Source organism: Hylaeus anthracinus, unplaced genomic scaffold (genome assembly GCF_026225885.1).
Source record: "Hylaeus anthracinus isolate JK02 unplaced genomic scaffold, UHH_iyHylAnth1.0_haploid 11994, whole genome shotgun sequence".
Classification (NCBI taxonomy): domain Eukaryota; kingdom Metazoa; phylum Arthropoda; class Insecta; order Hymenoptera; family Colletidae; genus Hylaeus; species Hylaeus anthracinus.
Genome location: NW_026534341.1, coordinates 14,820,173 through 14,839,345, shown reverse-complemented (window position 1 = coordinate 14,839,345; position 19,173 = coordinate 14,820,173). Strand labels below are relative to the sequence as shown.

Sequence of the window (19,173 nt, the reverse complement as noted above, 5' to 3'; positions counted from 1 at the left end):
AGTGAGGACGGTAATATTATAATTGAATGCTGTTAATTTATACATGTATACTATACGTGGTATACGTGATGAAATGTTTACTCGTACAAATCAATTTCTGTTATGATACCAATGTCGAAAGGGTGTTTACCTTCACAAGCGTGTTTACCTTACTAGTCATTAAGCGTTTTGAGCATCTTCTTCAATAAAGACTTGTCTTGAAAATATCTCGAGATCTAATAATTTTGTTGCCATGGTACCCTAATCATTTTTTACGTAGAATGAACAGAAGAATCGATCTGTGTGAAACACAATATGCATTTCTATTTAAAGAAATGATGCAATTGTTAATTGCATATCCACTGCTGCATCTAAACAAAATTTAAAGTCCTATAGATGAACTGCTCTTCGAACCATTTATCTTTCTCGTTTGGCATCTTTTCGTAAATGCAATAATAACGGAGGTATGACATGAAACAATTGCGTGGACCACCCTCTATACTATCTACACGAAAATACTGTCTGACTAGATTTGGGGCATTCTTTTTTGCGGGGGCTGGGAGTGGAAATATTGATTACTTCTAATGTATATATTCTCTCTATAAAAATACTGTCTGAGTAGGTTTGGGATAGTATTTAGTGGCGATATTGAATAGTGTAAATGTATAATAACAGTTTAAGGCATATGTTTTGTCCCATCGACAGAAAGTTAAATCGAGTTTGGTAATTTTTAATTTTCCGCCGACTATGAAAAGGTTATTTAAGTCTATGTAATATAAAGGAGATAGAAATTATTTCATACTTTTAAGGAAGTATATCTAGAACTGGTGAGTATTCATATAAATTAACTAGAAATTATTTCATACTTTTTAGTGTAATTTTAATATTTTTCACCTAAAAATGATTTTATTTCACGCTTTTTAGTCGCAATTTATAACTAATAGGTTTCATGCAATAGCAATAATTATGAGCACTATACAGGGTGCCCTAAAATGTTAGAGGTCCTTGAAAGGAGTGGTTCTGGATGTGATTTGAACCAACTTTTTCTTTAGCGAAAATATTGTCCGAGACTTAGTTGAAGATTTTAACAGAAAACCCCGACCAATCAGAAAGCGAGTATGCTGGTGGAGCACCCGCGGTAGCGTAGGCTACGCGCTAGACAGCCGCAGGCGCACCACCGGCATACTCGTGCTCTGATTGGTCGGGGTTTTCTATTAATATCTCCTCAACTAACAATAAGTCTCGGACAACATTTTCGCTAAAGAAAAACTTTGATCGGTTAACTACCTGCCGAGTTATATACAAAAATAGGAATTTTGCAATAACAACAGTTATAAACAATAAAAAAATTCATAAATTTTTGCAAATTTGCAATTACCATCGCAAAAACACGTGCGGCAGCAAAATATAAGAGGTTTCATCAATTTCATCGATTTAATCGATTTCATGCCGAACATACTTGAAGAAATCTTTTTTGCGATAAAAGTGATATAACGTGATAAAAAATAAACCAAGGTCAAATATTATTATTATTGGACTAAGTGGTAGTGATGCTCTACCAGATGCAAGAAGTTTCAATTTGAATAGTCCATCCGTTTTGGAGTATTTTTTCAGATTTTTATAAAAAAATAGGGAAAAAATGAGAAATCGCAAAATGTCTTGATAATGGGACCACCTGGGAAGCATACTCTATCAGATGTAAGAGGTTTCATTTCGATTGGTCAAGCCGTCACAACGTAATCGGTCAACGAACATTTAAAAAAAAAAAATATATATATATATATATATATATACATATATACGTATCGAATTGAGAAACCTCCTCCTTTTCGAAGTCGGTTAAAAATAAAATGTATTTAAACATAGGTAGATATTTTTTATTTAAAATATCATCTTTATTATTTTTCTAATATTAAATATTAATATTCATTCATAAATTTTTGTTATTCGCATACGTATATTTTTCCCTTAATTGTCAATGTAATTTTCAAAAATAAATTGCATTTGTCAGCATTAAGTATAATCATTTAAAAAATCAAATAGCCATGAATGAATCCTCCGTATCATAAGCGTACCTATGAGGTTGTTAATGTCTTGTGACTAAGCGAGATTAGAAAAGGCTAGGTCGTATATAGGAGATATTTCCAAACAAGTTGTAGCTAGTGAGCAAGATGTGTCCATGATACTTCATCGTCTGAGGACAAGTTTTTTCACTTTCCAGGTTTGTGAAAACGACATCTTGGTAGTGGATGTCATTAATCGACTTCCGGGTAAAGCAGCCGCGGTACATTGGCGTGGACAAACTCAGATTGAATCGCCGTATATGGACGGCGCGCCATTGGTCACTCAATGTCCTATACCGAGTTACACCACTTTTCAGTACAAGTTCCGTGCTTCTGCGCCTGGAACTCACCTTTGGCATGCTCATGCTGGTAATTATAACTGTACAGTGGCTCGTAAGAGAACGTCCAATTATATTTGAACTTTGAGGGTCGAGACCAATTAACTTTAACTAAGTGCAATCAATAGTTGACTCCGTCAACAAAGATCAAGAAATATTCCTGTCTAGAGAAGTCAGAAAAATTGTTACTTAACTAATTTTTCAATCAAATGGATTTTCTATTCACTAAGTATAAGCACAACTTTTAACTTTCAATGATCAATCTTCAAGTCTGAGCTTTCAATTCTCAGCTTTGAATTTTCAGTTTTCCATGTTCGATTATCAATTTTCGAGTCTGAGCTTTCAACTGTAAACTTTGAACGTTCAATTTTGACTTTTCAATTATTAATTTTCAAAGAAAAGCCTAGTTTTTAATAATCAATCTTCAAGTCTGAACTTTCAATTCTAATTTTTCAATGATCAATGATCAATTTTCTAGACTGAGCTTTCAATTCTAAGCTCTGAATTTTCAATTTTAATTTTCAATTATCAATTCTAAGGCTGTAAGGGTTAGCTATTTAGTTATGTTAGACACAGTTAGGAAGATAAAAAAGGACACTTTCTTGTCTTTTTTAGATATTAAATAATAATTTTGATTAATGAAATTAAATATATTACAAAGTACGTCTTAAAGAACTGTGAAAAAGTTTGCTTTAAAAAAAGGTTAATTCATTTCGTTATAACAGCCGATGGCGTGGGCGGTCACTTGAAAATGTTGGTTCGCGGTGAGGAAGATTTCTCGAAACTGGTATACGTGAAAACAAAAATAAAATGAGATTTAAAAAAAAATATTTTAGTCTAACGGGTCTCCGATCAAAGGATTTTGGAAAAAATTAATTTAAAACAAAATGGCTTACATTTGTAGTTAAAGTTTAATTTTAGCTATAAAATTAATTGACTAAATAATGAGTAAAAAGAAAAGTATATAAGAAAATAAAAAATCCTTCGATCAGGAACCCGTTAGTCTAATATATTTTCTAAATCTACCTTTATTTTTGTTTTCAGGTAAACCAGTTTAGAGAAATCTTGCTTACCGCAAATCAACATTTTCAAGTGATCGCTCACGCCATCGGCTGTTATGACGAAATGAATTAACCTTTTTTTAAAACAACAATTCTTTATTGTTCTCTAAGACATACTTTATAATATATTTAAATTTCATTAATAAAAAGTATTATTTAATACCCAAAGAGGAATACACAAAAAAGTGTCCTTTTTCATTTTCCTGACTGCGGCTAACCTCTTAATCGCTAATTTCCAATTTTCAGTTCACAATTACATTTACAATATTTAATAGTGCTCAATGACTACACAATTTCATATGTATTTCAACTTTAGAGATGAATGAAAAGTCAAACAAATCACACAATGCATTCATACAACGCAAAGCTACATTTAAATAAAATGGAATAAAAGTCCTCTACGACCCTCTTCACATCCAGGTGTAAAGTGAATTTAAATTTCCAGGTGCTGACGTGGCCAATGGGATCTTTGGAGCATTAATTGTAAAGCAAGCAGATATCAAGGACGCCCATCGTCGTCTGTATGACATCGACGATGTGAACCACATGGTCTTGGTGACCCACTGGCAGCACATACCCGAGATCACGTTCACTGAAGGACACTCGAAGCCTGCAATCCTCCTCATCAACGGAAGAGGGCGACAGCCCAATGGGCCGAAAGTTCCCTATACAACGTTCACGGTTGTTCCTGGTCGTCGTCACAGGTTTCGATTAGCCAATGCTGGAGGCGCTGGGTCCTGTCCAATAACCATCTCCGTGGATGCCCATCCTCTGCTACTGATAGCCCTGGATGGGCATCCGGTAGAGCCGCGACAGGTAGCGTCGATCACTCTGGCCAGAGGTATGTATAGTAGGCTGATAAAGACGTTTTTTGTCATTTGCATAGGTATTTTGTTGCAATGCCATCAGACTCGTCGAATTACGAGAAAGAAAACATATTTATACATACTTTTCGTAAATGCAATAATAACGGAGTTATGACTTGAAACAATTGTGTGGACCACCCTGTATATTTAATTATTATATTCATTTATATTTATATAATAATTTATATTCAAGACAGGGAAAGAAAGAAAATAAATTGGTCATTGTGCATGTCTTGATTTGAAGTAAATGAGTTCTTCAAAAAGAACACGACCTTGGAAAAATTGTTAACTGATACACAATTTATTACACAACGTTGAAGGTGGATAGAATAATTTTTTTATTAGTACTGGGTTGAGGTACAATTTACATTTGACACAGTTCCTTTTCTTGATATAGATATACACGACTTCTGAAAAGGTTGAATGTTTTAAGAATTTCAGTGAAATTATGATATGCAATTGTTGTTTGATTAAGTTTCAAAAGAGTGCATTTAAAATAAAGTGACCTTTGTGATTACAATTGCAATTACGAAGGTCATTATATAAACCGAATTTTTTGTACACAGCCTTATTGAGGATAGATAAAAATGCAAATGGCTTAGCTTATTTTTGTACGTAGGTTCTTTCAACAGAAATACATTTTCTCCATAACATAAGAACCTTCCTGATGCCATCATAGAAAATAGAATTTCGAATGCCTCAATGATCAATTGTGCACGTATAATTAGACCTGTGAATCGCTTTGGAGGAGAAGGGAAGATATTTTTGAGCCATATCGCGATCTGTAATGAAATATGGATCCGTAACTATACTTCAACTGTGTTTTGGGACTCGAAACGTGTATTGCTGAATGACTACCTACAGTGAGTAACTTTAATATTTGGACACTATGAGATTTTTACTTTGTTACATCATAACTTCGTTTCTAACAAAACAAGCATAAAACATAATCAAGTATTATATTAACGTATATGTGTAGTAAACAATAGTATAAGTTTTATTTACATAACCTACTGTAGTTTTTAAATAACACGATTTAAACAAAACATTGTCTGATTTTCGCGTTACTTTAATATTCGGATACTTTTAGAAACTATTTATATTGAGGCTAATTTTTATAATAATATGTGTTTTAATATCTTGTTGCGTAGCCATTCTGTTGTATTGCTTCTTTTAAACGTTGTGGCATATTGCTAGTGATTTTTTTTAAACATTCAATAGTTATTTTGTCCCATTCTTCTTTTAATTGATGTTTCAACATTTCTTTTGAAGATATTGTTGTTGTCCCGATACGTCGCTCTAGTCCATTCCACACATTTTCGATAGGATTGAGGTCAGGTGATTGAGGTGATGGTTGTAAAACTTTTGGACAATTTTGTACAGTAAATATTCTTGCACGATACGTGCCTTATGTTTCGGTTCATTGTCCTGGAAAAACTTAAATGTGTTTAAAATTCCCATTTGTGTAACACTTTTGTGTAAATTATTTTTTAATATTTTCAAATAAACGTTTTTGCTCATAATATTGTCAATAAAAAGTAATTCGCCCAGCCCAAATGTGGATATACTGTTTCTGTTCATTCACATACGGTTTCTTCCTAGCTACTCTTCCATTGTAACCACTTTTAAGGCTCTGCGGATTGTTTCGGGATGTACCTTCTTCGGTGTCTCGTTTCAGAGCTCTGTTTCTAATTTTGGTGCACTGAGTGAAGGAGCCTTCTTTATCTTTCTTATTAGTTTCCTCTTATCACGTGCATCCAACTTCTTCGGTTGGCTCTTTTGGGATATAGAGTCTATACGATCCTCGTATTTAAACCGTTTGATGATACCTGCTACTGTACTCTTACTCATGTTGAGTATGGCAGCAATTTGTCTACATGATTTCCCCTTTGCATTGTAAAAAAATCACAGGTTGTCGTATATTATACGTGATATTGCTTTTGCGTGGCACTATACACGTGCACGTAATGATTATCGAAGAATAACTGATGAAATAAGGCTTGTTAGTATCATCCGAACAGTCGACTGTGTTTATAAAGAAACACTCCTAAACTCGAAGTAACTCTGCGTAAACACTCAGAAAAGGTGCTACACTACCAAGTGTCCGAATATTAAAGTAACGCGAAAATCAGACAATGTTTTGTTTAAATCGTATTATCTATCAACTACAGTAAGTTATGTAAATAAAACTTATACTACTGTTTACTACACATATACGTTAATCTAATACTTGATTATGTAGTTGGTAATAATTTGATTTGCGCGCTGAAAGTGCGAGAGCGTGACGACACGGGCTCCTACGTTTTTTTGCTCGCGACATTCGTGTGTCTACGGTATGCCGAATATGATATAGCAGTAACGTTCTGCGAGTCGAACCGTCAACAACCATACAAATAAACCACGTAAAACCGTTAAATCTGTTCTTCCTTTAACAACCACGCCCAAAAGGAATAAAAGTATTACCCACAATTATGTTTTTTATTTGTTTGATTAGAAACAAAGTTATGATGAAACAAAGTAAAAATCTCATAGTGTTCGAATATTAAAGTTACTCACTGTACATCGTCGAAGGACAGTGACAACTACTTCCCGCTCGTGGATGATGTCAAGACTGTTTATCGCAACAAACGACGCCAGCAATTGATTCGTGGTGTCCTTTTTCATATACCAGCTTTAACTCACGATAAACTCACTAAAATACACTGAATACCTCTCGAATAACCACCTTATAATCCAGACCTGATTCCATGTGACTACTATTATGGCTGGTCCACTGAATGAGGACTGGTTGAATTGGTTACTGGAGCAGTCAACTATTTTTTTTTTAAGAGGATCAGAAAGCTCCCTATCTGATGAAGAAAATCTATTTCTGTCGAAGAAAATTAGAAAAATAAGGCATTCCATTTATATTTGTATCTAGCACCAAGAAAGTTGTGCACAAAAATTCCGGTTTCCATTTGAATGACCCTCGTACCATTTATTTTGATAAGTTGGAAGTGTGTATTGTTATTATGTTGGTAAGACGTAGTCAATGGTTGCTACTCTTGAACGACTTCTAACTTAGAGCCACGGTCAAGCCCTGGTATTTTCCATCCGGAAATTCTCCGAGTCAGCGACTCTAAAAATTAACAAATGCCTCCATAAATTAGAAATCGCTCGCGAATAATCCATTATATCCTTATACACGCAGATTAACGAATATACCATAATCGTTCCTATCGATTCATCTTTCCTTTCTCTCTTTCTCTTCCAATATGCAATCATTATTTCGAGACTTCTGGGACCATATTAAATTAAAGAGCACGTTTATCGAAACAACGACGTTATTAGCACATCTGAAACTTATTCGCTTTTTGCAACTCTCATTTTTCATTAAAGAATTGTTCAGTGCCAGATACTTCAAGTAAAGTATTTATCAATGCATAGACATTTTTGTTACATGTTAAATGATTGAATATTTCTGACACAATCAGTTGTGCTTAGTATTGCTTGATAATTTAATCAAAGAAAAATTGAACAAAATATTTAAGGGGCTTGGAAGATTAAAAAATGAAAAGGAGTAATTTAAGCATTTAAGCGATTCTGAACAGTTCTGTGCAAACAGAATTGAATTTGGAGCACTGGAAGCGGTAAACAAAATTCGATTACATGAAAAAGGTAAAAAAAATAGCGACATAATTGTAAAAAGAATATAAGGAAACACAACTGACAACTTTCTCGGAGAGAAAACAATGACAGTTAAATTTGCGGGAGACCGGAGAGGCGGTTACCTTGGTTACAGCCATAGAGTATTGTTTTCTAGGGTAAAGAAGATAGTAAATTATCAAAACGCTGTGTTTTTATCGATTTTGTTAAAAATATATGATTATATAACATTTACATCGATAATTTTTAGTTTTTTCGTCTCTTGAAAAACTAGGTTTTTATTACAAAGGTACACATTTCTCAGAAACGGTTAGGCCGATATGAACCAAATTTTGCACACATGTTTTTTGACAATTGAGCCTAATTTACACCGCTGATGTTTTCAATGTTTTGATTCCAAACAAAGTTACCACCGCGCAAACCCATACATTTTTTTTTCACATTTGAACAGTTCTTAAAAATTATCCATTTGGAATTTAAAAAAAATCTCGGTGTAAATTAAGCTCATTTATCAAAAAACAAATGTGTAAAATTTGGTTCATATCGGCCTTACCGTTTCTGAGAAATATGTTCCTTTGTAATAAAAACCTAGGTTTTCAGGATACACAAAAAACTACAAATTTGTATTTCCCGCTCGATTGTTGATGTAAATGTTATCTAATCGTATTTTTCAAAACAAAATCGATAAAAACACAACGTTTTTGATAATTTACTATCTTCTTTACCCTAGAAAGCAATAGTCTATGGCTGTAACCAAGATAACCTCGACTCCGATCTTCCGCAGACTTAACTGTCATTGTTTTCTCTCTGAGAAAGTTGTCAGTTGTATTACTTTTTTCGTGACGTGGAACTTGTTTTGTGAGACAAGTGAAATTAAAAAAAAACTTTTTTCACCACTTCCAGTGCTTCAAATTCATTTCTGTTTACACAGAACTCTTTAGAATCGTTTAAATTTGAATAAAAACAAGATTTTTTAGAAAGCGATTTTTTTTTCATTTTTTGATATTCCAAGTCTCTTAACGAAGAATTTAATTAAAATGTCAGAATGAATATGTTTTCTAATAAAATGAATCTTTAACATCTTCGGTATTTTCGTCGCAGGTGAGAGGGCTGACTTCATTCTGAAGGCGAACAGACCCGTGGCTTCCTATTGGATGAAGGTGCACACGTCGAAGGAGTGTGGGATAAGTCCTATAAACGGAGCAGCGATCCTTAAATACAAGGGAAGTCAAACGGAAGATCCGTTATCTACGCCGGACGTCATCGATCAAGCGAAGGAAGAGGAGATGTCGAATCGTCTCGCTATGACGACCAATCCTGCGGAAAAATGCGGCAATCCCGATAGTTTGTGCGTCACGGAAATGAGGGCGTTGAAGAAAATACCCAATTCTCTTTCGGAACCAACCACTGACGTCACGATACGTTTACCTATTAATTTTAAGCTCCAGGCGAACGACGTCGTAGGTGGGTGATCGATAAGTTGAACTGCATGAAATCATCGAATTCGTCGAAAAATATGAGAGCTGTGTTAAATATAATACTGTTTGAATATTTATATTGTATTATAAGTAGACTGCGGATTTTATGCATTTATGACGTACAATCATATAGAAAACAAACATAAATTGTATACATATAATGTATGTTGAATACATATTACAATTATTATAACAGTACTGTTATTTCGTTTTGCATAAATGGATATGCCTTTTGATTATGTTTAGCATGTGTTTATTATAACAGTTTATATTATAAATGCATAAAATCCGCAGTCTAATTATAAGTCTTTGCTCTAGTGTTTGAATTTATTTGATAGTGGAATTGAAGTGGGGAGGAATGGGGTGTTTCTTGGGATCACCTGTGATTCTACAGTCACTATCGTACTTTAATTCTCAGTTTTCAATTTTCAACAATTTTTAATTCTCAGCTTTCAACCATCAATTTTGAATTTAGAGCTTCCAATTATAAGTTTTCAAAGTTCAATTTTGGAATTTTCATTTAACAATGATCAATTCTCAGTTGTGAGTTTTCAACTATCAATTCGGAGCTATCAATTCTCAGTTGTGAGTTTTCAACTATCAATTTGGAGCTATCAATCCTCAGCTTTGAATTTTCAACTATCAATTCTGAGCTTTGATTTTCAATTTTCAATTCCAAATTTCATTTTCAATGAACCAGCACATAACACCCTGATCTCGAGTCTACATTTCTAAGAATGTCTCACACGAAGCTTCATTGAATCTGACCAGTGGAACATCTATAATCAACGCCTCTGAATATTTTTGTCAAATGTATATTGTTTAGTGAAATATTATCCTTTTCTATTTCAGCTAACGGCGGAGTAGGAACGAGGATTTTAAATGTGAACAACGCGACTTTTACGTATCCATCGTCGCCTCTGTTGTCTCAGGGTGCTGACGTTACTGAAGAAAGTCTGTGTTCGTCTGCCTCCGAAGACGATCCTCATAACGAGAACAACGAAACTGAGCCATCGTCGTCGCGACGCTGCCGTCACAGCGTCGCTACCTCGACTGATATATGCGAGTGCGTTCATGTGAGATATATACCGCTCGGAGCAACCGTTGAGATTATTCTTCTAGATCAAGGTAATGAATGTATTTCGGAACATTTTAATTAGTGGCTGGTGGAAAATTAGAAATTTTAATACATAATACTGAATTCATTACTGGTAATTTTGGTAAATATATTTTTGGAAAATCTTTAAATCAGAGGAGACGAATATGTTACAATCTACAGTAAATAAATATTTAAAGTAAGCAATTTTTGTTAGGAATATATTAATTAAATTATTAAATAGGTGTTGCTGTGCAAACGTTTAACAATTTATGTATTCAGTATATGTGTATACATATTATTAGTCCGTATTATAATATATATATATGTAATATTAATCATTTATAGACAAATTATATTATAAATATAGGTGTTATAATTACGTATTGAATTCAAGATAATATTAAAAAGAAATTCAATGTGAGAAAACATTCCAAAATAGTATCACAAGTAATCATCAAATAATCACAGAGTAATCAAGTATTCAACTAAAGCAGCAATCTGTTTAATATATTCTTCATTTTTTCTATCGACAATCATATTCTTAGCTTCTACAATAGAATATTTCACAATCATGCAATTTTTACAATTCTGAATAGTTGAAATCACCAGAATTAAATCAAAAGAGTTTCAAATCGATAATGTCAGAGTGTAGGCCAATCGGTAGAGAATTAAATCAGCGTTTTTGTGACAAAGATGCTAACAGCAAATTGATTGTGCAAGTACATAAAAGAGGATGCGTAGATTAATAGGTATATGTTTTAACTCCCAACTCTGTTCCGTTTTCTTATTATGAACAATTTTAATGCAAAAAGTAGTGCTTTTTGTCGTCTTTTGCTTAGAAATTTTAAACTAATGCAGCAATATTAATGCTCCAAGCAGATAAAATGTAAATGATGAAAATACCTACAGAATGAAACCTCGAACGTCTCGATCGGATAATGATAAACAAACAAAAATCAGGAAAATCGGAATTTCAAAATTCATAACTCCGCTATTTTTTGAGCTGAAGCGCTGGCCTTTTGGGGATAAATATACATGTACAGGTAGGTATGTATAGGTATATATGTATAGTATAGTAATAGGTACGCGCTGCGCTAACATTATTACTACAATATTTATATTGCGGTGGACAAATGAAAATTTTTGTTGGAAAAACGTGGACATATCGTGGACAAACGAATGCAATTTGATTTTTATCAAAATTTGCAATTGGGGGTGCCAACTTCACGAAGCTATACATACATATACCTTTCTTCACCGCTCGGCCGCGATTGAACCTTCAGCCGTTTTTGGTCAGTTTTAGAAGGGTTTTTCTCATACATTTTATCGAAAAATCAGAATATAAGTTTTGTAGTAGATGACAACTATTCGAATTTTTTTTTAAAATAAAAGTCGGTCTTACGGAAAAAAGGCGTACTGAAAAATTCAGATGGCAATTGTGAGAAAACTAATTATCTGACAACCTCTGTTTTGGCACACATAAAGAACACATTAATCGCTATTTATCCTCAAAAGGCCAGCGTTCGCTGAATTTTCCGATTTTCCTGATTTTTCTTTGTTTCGCGTTATCCGTTCGAGGTCTCATTCTGTAGGTATTTTCATCATCTAGATTTTATCTGCTTGGAGCATTGATATTGTTGCATTAGTTTAAAATTTCTAAGCAAAAGACGACAAAAAGCACTACTTTTTGTATTAAAATTGTTCATAATAAGAAAACGGAACAAAGTTGGGAGTTAAAAACACATACCTATTAATCTACGCATCCCCTTTTATCGAACAGCAAGCTACGTAGTTTCGCGTAAAAACGTCTTCATGAATCAGGTTTGCTCACGATTGTCACGTGTCATCTTCGAGATACCTCATATGTGTCACGTTCCTACGGCTTCGTTCGTGATGAAGCGAAACGAGAAACTAGATTTCCAATTACCACGGTGATAAACAAGCTCGCGCAATTTGCAACAACCGTTCGTGGTTCGCCAGCGCTTGGTAAAGTGAACGCACAGCATGACTGATGATTCAATCGTACATGTCATTTGCTTCGTGCACGACCAGAGATGGATGATGACTTGTCAGTCTATTATTTTATCGATTTACTATCTTTTGTTTTAGTCAGGACGTTTTAGAAACTAAGAATACGCTTGTTGACAGAATGATGAATGTATTAAATACATCCTTGCGTTTGCTGTTTATTTCGTAATTATGTTTGCAATAGTCTTCTTCATTTGTGTTTCTATAAAAATTTCATCAATATCTTCAATTTTAATAACGATTTTAATCAATGTAATATTTTTCTCCATCCTCATGATGCTTTGTTTTAGTTAATTATGTAATACAAAATGAAATACAAATTATTAAATAGTTAAATAAAATAAAGCATAATGTAGGTGGAAAAAAAATTACAAACATAATAAAACAAACAAGTGGATTATTAAATACTGTTTAAAATAACACGGTGGAAAAATTAAATTGATCGTCTTCCTGAAATGTTTTGGAAAAGAAAGAAACGGTCGTGTAAACTTTTTCCACCGTGGCCTTGAATTAAGAACCTTGATCCATATTTCTATTACTCGAGAGGCTGAGAATATTGATCGCGGTCTTATTCCATCTCGGAGAACTGTCACTCTGAGCTCGCACAAGTCTGCCTCTTTATTTAATACAGTCGTCGAATATTTATCACACGTTTCGCGCAAATTTCTCTTTCAAATTCCGTTCAGAACCTTGTCAAAACTTTATCATGACCATTTCGCGCGCACTCAGGAAATTAAATGTCAAGCGTTCGATTTGGAATGTATAGAAGCAGGTGACATGTGTTCAATTCTGCTTCGGAACGTTTAATTTTGTTCTTTATGGATAGCAATAAACTAAAATGCTCGGGGGAAAATGAGTTTTCGAGCTTTAAAATCGTTCAAACACTTTTAACTCTTTGGGGCACAGGAATTTAGGTCATAAAATAGCCCCATGTTGCACAGGAATTTTATTGCGTTTTAAATCAAACAAAATTGTTATGGATTTGTTCTTTGGATTTGTTCATTTTGAAGCTGAAGGGTCAAAAATTACCTACACTATATTCCAATCACATTTATAGTTTTAAGAATAATAAAACATAAACAATAAATAAAAATATGTTTTTTGTATTACTCCCCAAGTTGCATGGTGGGACGAATAAAATCCTACCATACTTTCATCATCTGCAAACAAATTTAATCTTTAGTTTTTATTATAAAACACTTCACTTGTTTATATAGAACTAACTTTTATATAAATTAACTTACCTCTACGATTTTTCACATAAAACCAGGAAAGAAATATTATCGCAATAAACCTTCCGCTTACAACAATTGTTGAACCGGTATTAGCATGTTGAAAGTTGCCAACATAAGTGCATACATTTGTAACATTGGATGAATATATTACCAACTGCTTTACGTAAATAAGACGAAATATAAACCTATAAACATGCAGCTATTGCAAAATTTCGAGGTGGGATTAAAAATGTCCCACCATGCATTACGGTCCATCAAAAAGGTGGGGCACTTTTAATCCTTCCGTGCCCCAAAGAGTCAAACACTTTCAAACTCTTTGAAACACACTTAAATGAAAGAACGCTTTCTTGCTGGTTCTAATTAAAGGTAACATGTGTTTTTTTTTGTTTCATCAAGGTGGCATCGATGATCTGGTTTACCATCTGCACGGTTACAGCTTCTATGTGGTGGGGGCGAGGAAATTTGGCCGCAGCGTGTCTCTACAAGAACTGAAGAACCTGGACAACAAGGGGCAATTGTTCACACGGAACCTTGAATGTACTGTGGCCAAGGACACCGTCGTCGTGCCGAAATTCGGCGCCGTTGCCATTAGATTTAAGGCTGACAATCCAGGTAAGACTCAGCTAGAAAGAATTCAATATTAAGTTACTTGCAAAATGTAAATTTCAATGGATGAATAAACTTCGGTCAAAGGGAAGTTTTTGTGCATTTCATTGAGGAAGCTTTAGAAGCTTTGAATTTTTTTTTATTAAGAATTCTTTTAATCTCATGACTCTGCAGATTTTCTATATTATTATATATTTTAATTCTAATTATTGGATAATAATTTCTAAAAACTTCGCGAATTAAAATGAATTAACATAATTACAATTTCCTCTTTAATATATTTTTACAATATATGATGACTACTTTTGAAGCGAACCTTTAAATAATTCACGGATATACAATAAGAAGAAATAATAAGAAATAATTTCTATTTTAAAAACCACAATAAAATTCACCATAGTAGAGGGTTAAGACCCGAGCCCTTGATATTCTCTAACCCTAATCGTAAATGAATAATTTCAGGCTATTGGATGCTGCGAGACGAGCACGCCGCTGATTGGACTCGCGGTTTGGACGTGATTCTTCAAGTTGGGGAGACGACTGATATGGCTTCAGCACCAGAGGAATTCCCAAGATGTGGCTCCTTCGTTGGACCCGACTATTTTCTTATATAGACTGCTAATTACTTAAGATTCAAGTGTATATAATTGTAAATAGATTTATAGAGACTGAATGTGTCTAACCATTGGCAAACGCATCATTTCATCTTTTATTTGTATTTAGTATGTCGTAATTCTTCTTCATCGATCGTCCAAGGCATCCCCAGGTCCTGTTTGAAGAATTCATTCAAGTATAATAGAAGCGGGGAAGTGTACAAGCCTTGGCAATGCTTTGTATGTTCAATCAATAAATGCTATCAAGATTATCTGTTGTTTATTTATATTAGTTCTATTATTTCCTACGGTGCGGCGTTTACTTGAATTTTTAACCTTGAATGTCCATGTATCATACTATGTGTTTAGTATATATTTCCACTCGTCATAATCACTGTGGGCACAATTTTTCGGGTAAAGTTCTATATGTTCAATTAATTAATGCTGTCAAAATTATTTATTGTTTGCTTACATTGGTTTCATTAATTCCCACAGTGTTTTCTTGGAATCTTCAACCTTGAATGTTCTTGTATGATAGTGTATATTTAGTATATATTTCTACTCGTTTTAATCATTGTTGGCTCAAATTTTTGAATAAAATTCCACTTCAAGCTCAAGCTATTAAACATATTTGAACGTATTTCAATATGGGCTACGAAATGCCTAAATATCTCTTCCAATTTCGATCATACAAAAAATATTTCGAGATAATAGTATACCTACTTTTTCTATTTTCAACATAAAAAGTATCCACTTATATGCAAAAAGAATATCGATGACCTTAAAAAATTGCTCCCTAAAAAGGAGACATTAAAAAGAACGTATTCTAGTGTATTGGCCTCTTCATATCATTTAAATTGGATATCAAATATTTGTTACATCATCGAAATTGGTAGAGATATACAAGATGAGACATTTAAAACAGGTCACCTGAATAATTCGTTTACTTTTAGCGATAGAAAAAAAAGTGTCGAACAAAAGTTATTTGATTTCGAAGGGCACGTAACGTGGTGCTCTTAACTTATTTATCAGTGGAAGCAATATGTATGTATATGTGTGAGTGTTTCTGTTTGTCTGTGATGACATGGGTGCGGCGCGGGGCGGGGGCCTTGCTTCCCGAATCCCCGCCGAAGCAAGAGTTCCTGCCTCGTGCCTGAATCAATCAAAAATAGGACATCTCATTAACTAGCCCCCTTCCCCTACCCCCACTTAAATAAATTTAAGGAAAAAATTGCATAATAATGCACTATTTATGCGCTCTTCAAAACCGTAAGAAAAAAATTTCGCACTCGCTCTGTTTAATGCAAAAAAATTGATTTAAATGGGGGGGCTGAGTAGGCTCCCAATAAGCCCTTCCACATATTGATGATAAGCAATATTGACAGAAAAACATGTAGAATTAATGCGTTATCGTATAGACCAATTTCGATTTTTGCGCTTCATTCCCCAAGGGACCTCCCTCTTGGTGCAAATGGAAGTTTTGTCTCGTAACTTGCTAATATTACTAAAATTTCATTATTCAACTGTACACGATTAATACTCGATTTCTGTGTTATTATATTGAAGTAACTCCAATTTTTGCGCTCCATCCTTTAAGGGATTTTCTTTTTGGTGCAAATCTAAATTTTGTCTCCTGACTTGTTAACATTAATAAAATGACATTATTCAATTATTAATGATTTTAATTTTTGCGCTTCTTTATTTCAATTTTGCAAGTCATCGACGTTTGCTCAATCCATCTAGTGTATAAGTGTGCGCGCGATGTGTGCGCGTGTGTGTACATACTATTATTAGCATATATTATTTGTACATTAATGTATATCATATAGTACATGAAAGCACTGTTATATTTTATAATAAACCGTTTAGGTAGTAATATTAGCAAGTTACGAGACATAACTTGCATTTGCACCAAGAGGGAGGTCCCTTAGGGGATGAAGCGCAAAAATCGAAATTGCTCTTATACGATAGCGCATTAATCCTGCACGTTTTTCTGTCAATATTGCTTATCATTAATATGTGGCGGGGAGGGGCTACCTGGCAGCTTACTCAGGTCTCACATTTAAATAAATATTTTTGCATTAAACGGAGCGAGCGCAAAATTTTTTTCTTACGGATTTGAATAGCGCATAAATAGTGCATTATTATGCAATTTTTTCCTTAAATATTATTTAAATTGGGGGGGGGGGCTAGCTAGGCAGACATAAAAATAGGTACTTTCAGAAAGGTCACCGCTCATTCCCCGTTAGCAATCAATTGATGCAGAGAACTGTCACCATATTTGGGAGCGAAAAACTGTTAAGCAACGGAGCAGCTTACTGAGCGGCTCAGTGAGGGATGTCTCTCTGAGTGCACCCAATAATTTAAAAAAAAGAAGAGAAACAAAGCAACGTTGGCACCGCGATTCATTTCGTCGCCAACGTCATGCCGCCAGCAACCATAACCATCATTGGGCGAAAATCGAAGCTGCCGTGAATAAGTTACCTCCAGAAGGCTGGTGTTCAGCCTCGGCAGTGATGGCCTGTCTGACCGCCCTTTATTCCCAAACGCTGACTCTACTCTTCGTCCCCCACGAGATACTCTTCCTCCAGCACAAAGTCTTCCGCGAGTACGCCAAGATCGCCGTGGGACCTGACTTCATACACACCCTGCCCTCCTTCCTGATTCTGATGGCGATGGCGTGCGTCCTCTGGAGGAATCCCCCCTCCATGAACAGTGTGTCCAAAGCGGTAGGCTCGACGACCCTGTACAAGGCTCTACAGGTATCGCGATCGAAACCGACCGAGATAGTATTTGAGGTAATGCATCGTACGTTCGTGGTTGAAGGTCATGGTCAGCTGGGTGGTCGGCATCACGGGTATGTGGGGCTGGCTGATCCTTCAAAGGCTCCTCTATTGCTGCGTTTGGACGTACTGGAGTTACGTGAGTAAAATCTTCGATGAGTGATTTGGAATATCTCGACGTGGTCTTTTGAGTGAAATTTGAGGGTTTACAGTGGTAGGGATGTGTAGAGAAATGCTTAGTTCGAATTGGAGGTTAAGGAAACTCGAGATGCCTCATGAATGATGTTTTGGATAAAATAAACGATTCTGAAATTGAATTCTAATTCTAGATATATTTGGATAGCTCAATACTTGTTCAATTTATTAATTTGTTTCGTGGTTTTTGTAAGATAAATTCAGAATAAGGTTGAAGTATAGGTTGACAATAGTCGTTGTTTTAGACGAGCTTCTATGTTTGATCTCTTTTTATTTATTCTTAATAGTTTGATTTCTATAGAGCAAAGGTTCTGGATGGTTTATTATCCAGGAATAAATAATAACTTAATAAATGATGGTCTTATTTTTTTAAAAAGGCACAATATAGACATACAGTGTTTAAAGTTTTTTGTTTGGCTTGGTATTGCATATGCTCACTGTTAAAAATATTTCACAGATTAAACAGTTTCCATATAATCTTATTACTATTTCCAACAAACCTCAATTTTCTTGATTGATTGCAACACACAAATCATGTATTTTTTCATAAAAATATATAAAAGTAAATCAAAAATATTCCCTATATAGAATAAGTAAATATATAAGTAAATCATCTCTAAATGAGGTTCTAATTGCATTAAATAAAAAACAATTGCAACTATGACACACTTAAACATCGTTTTTCGTTACTATTACAATAAACAGACCCTGCTCAAAATTTCCAACAAATGTAACATTTTCATCTTCCAACCCTTTCATTTAAATACTTAATTTAAACACTTAATTTCTCGACCTCTGATTACTCAAATTAAATTTCGTCTTGCCCACAGGGGTCTGAGTATAGAGATATCTCCTATCAATGGTGGCAACAAGTTTGGTCCTCCTATTACCCTCCACCATTTGAACCTCCGGTGATGTCAGCTGGATTTATCAGTTGGATCATATCTATGTCAATAGCAGTGATGACTCTTGGTTGCGCAATATCTGCGAGTCTAATGTGGAATTTTATTGTGGATTCTGCAGGTGAACTGAGGGACACCTTCGCGTTAGCCAAATGTTCCTCGATATTATATTTGAAGAGGTTACTATCATTGACACTCATTATTATTGAAGGAAACATTGCTTTTGATTCATTGATAATTAATTGATAATTTTTCAATAAAGTAAAATAAAGTAAAATAAAGTAAAATAAAGTAAAATAAAG

At 34.3% G+C, this 19,173-nt stretch overlaps 2 protein-coding genes across 4 annotated transcripts in view; both read left to right on the top strand.

Moving 5' to 3' along the window:
• LOC128888550 (uncharacterized) overlaps positions 1–15,263 on the top strand; it is a 31,031-nt gene extending 15,768 nt beyond the window's left edge. For all 3 annotated transcript variants that reach the window (XM_054145512.1, XM_054145513.1, XM_054145514.1), the window contains exons 5-10: positions 2,201–2,411; positions 3,887–4,282; positions 9,054–9,416; positions 10,283–10,558; positions 14,189–14,404; positions 14,861–15,263. In XM_054145512.1, the coding sequence (XP_054001487.1) occupies positions 2,201–2,411; positions 3,887–4,282; positions 9,054–9,416; positions 10,283–10,558; positions 14,189–14,404; positions 14,861–15,012 (1,614 nt within the window). In that variant the 3' untranslated portion in view covers positions 15,013–15,263. The remainder of the gene's footprint in view (positions 1–2,200; positions 2,412–3,886; positions 4,283–9,053; positions 9,417–10,282; positions 10,559–14,188; positions 14,405–14,860) is intronic.
• Positions 15,264–17,145: 1,882 nt separating this feature from the next.
• LOC128888648 (uncharacterized) lies at positions 17,146–19,120 on the top strand. Its single transcript, XM_054145711.1, has 2 exons — positions 17,146–17,913; positions 18,800–19,120. Exons 1-2 carry the CDS (start codon positions 17,821–17,823, stop codon positions 19,115–19,117), a joined length of 411 nt encoding a protein of 136 aa, XP_054001686.1. The 5' UTR covers positions 17,146–17,820; the 3' UTR covers positions 19,118–19,120.
• The last annotated feature ends 53 nt before the right edge of the window (positions 19,121–19,173 follow it).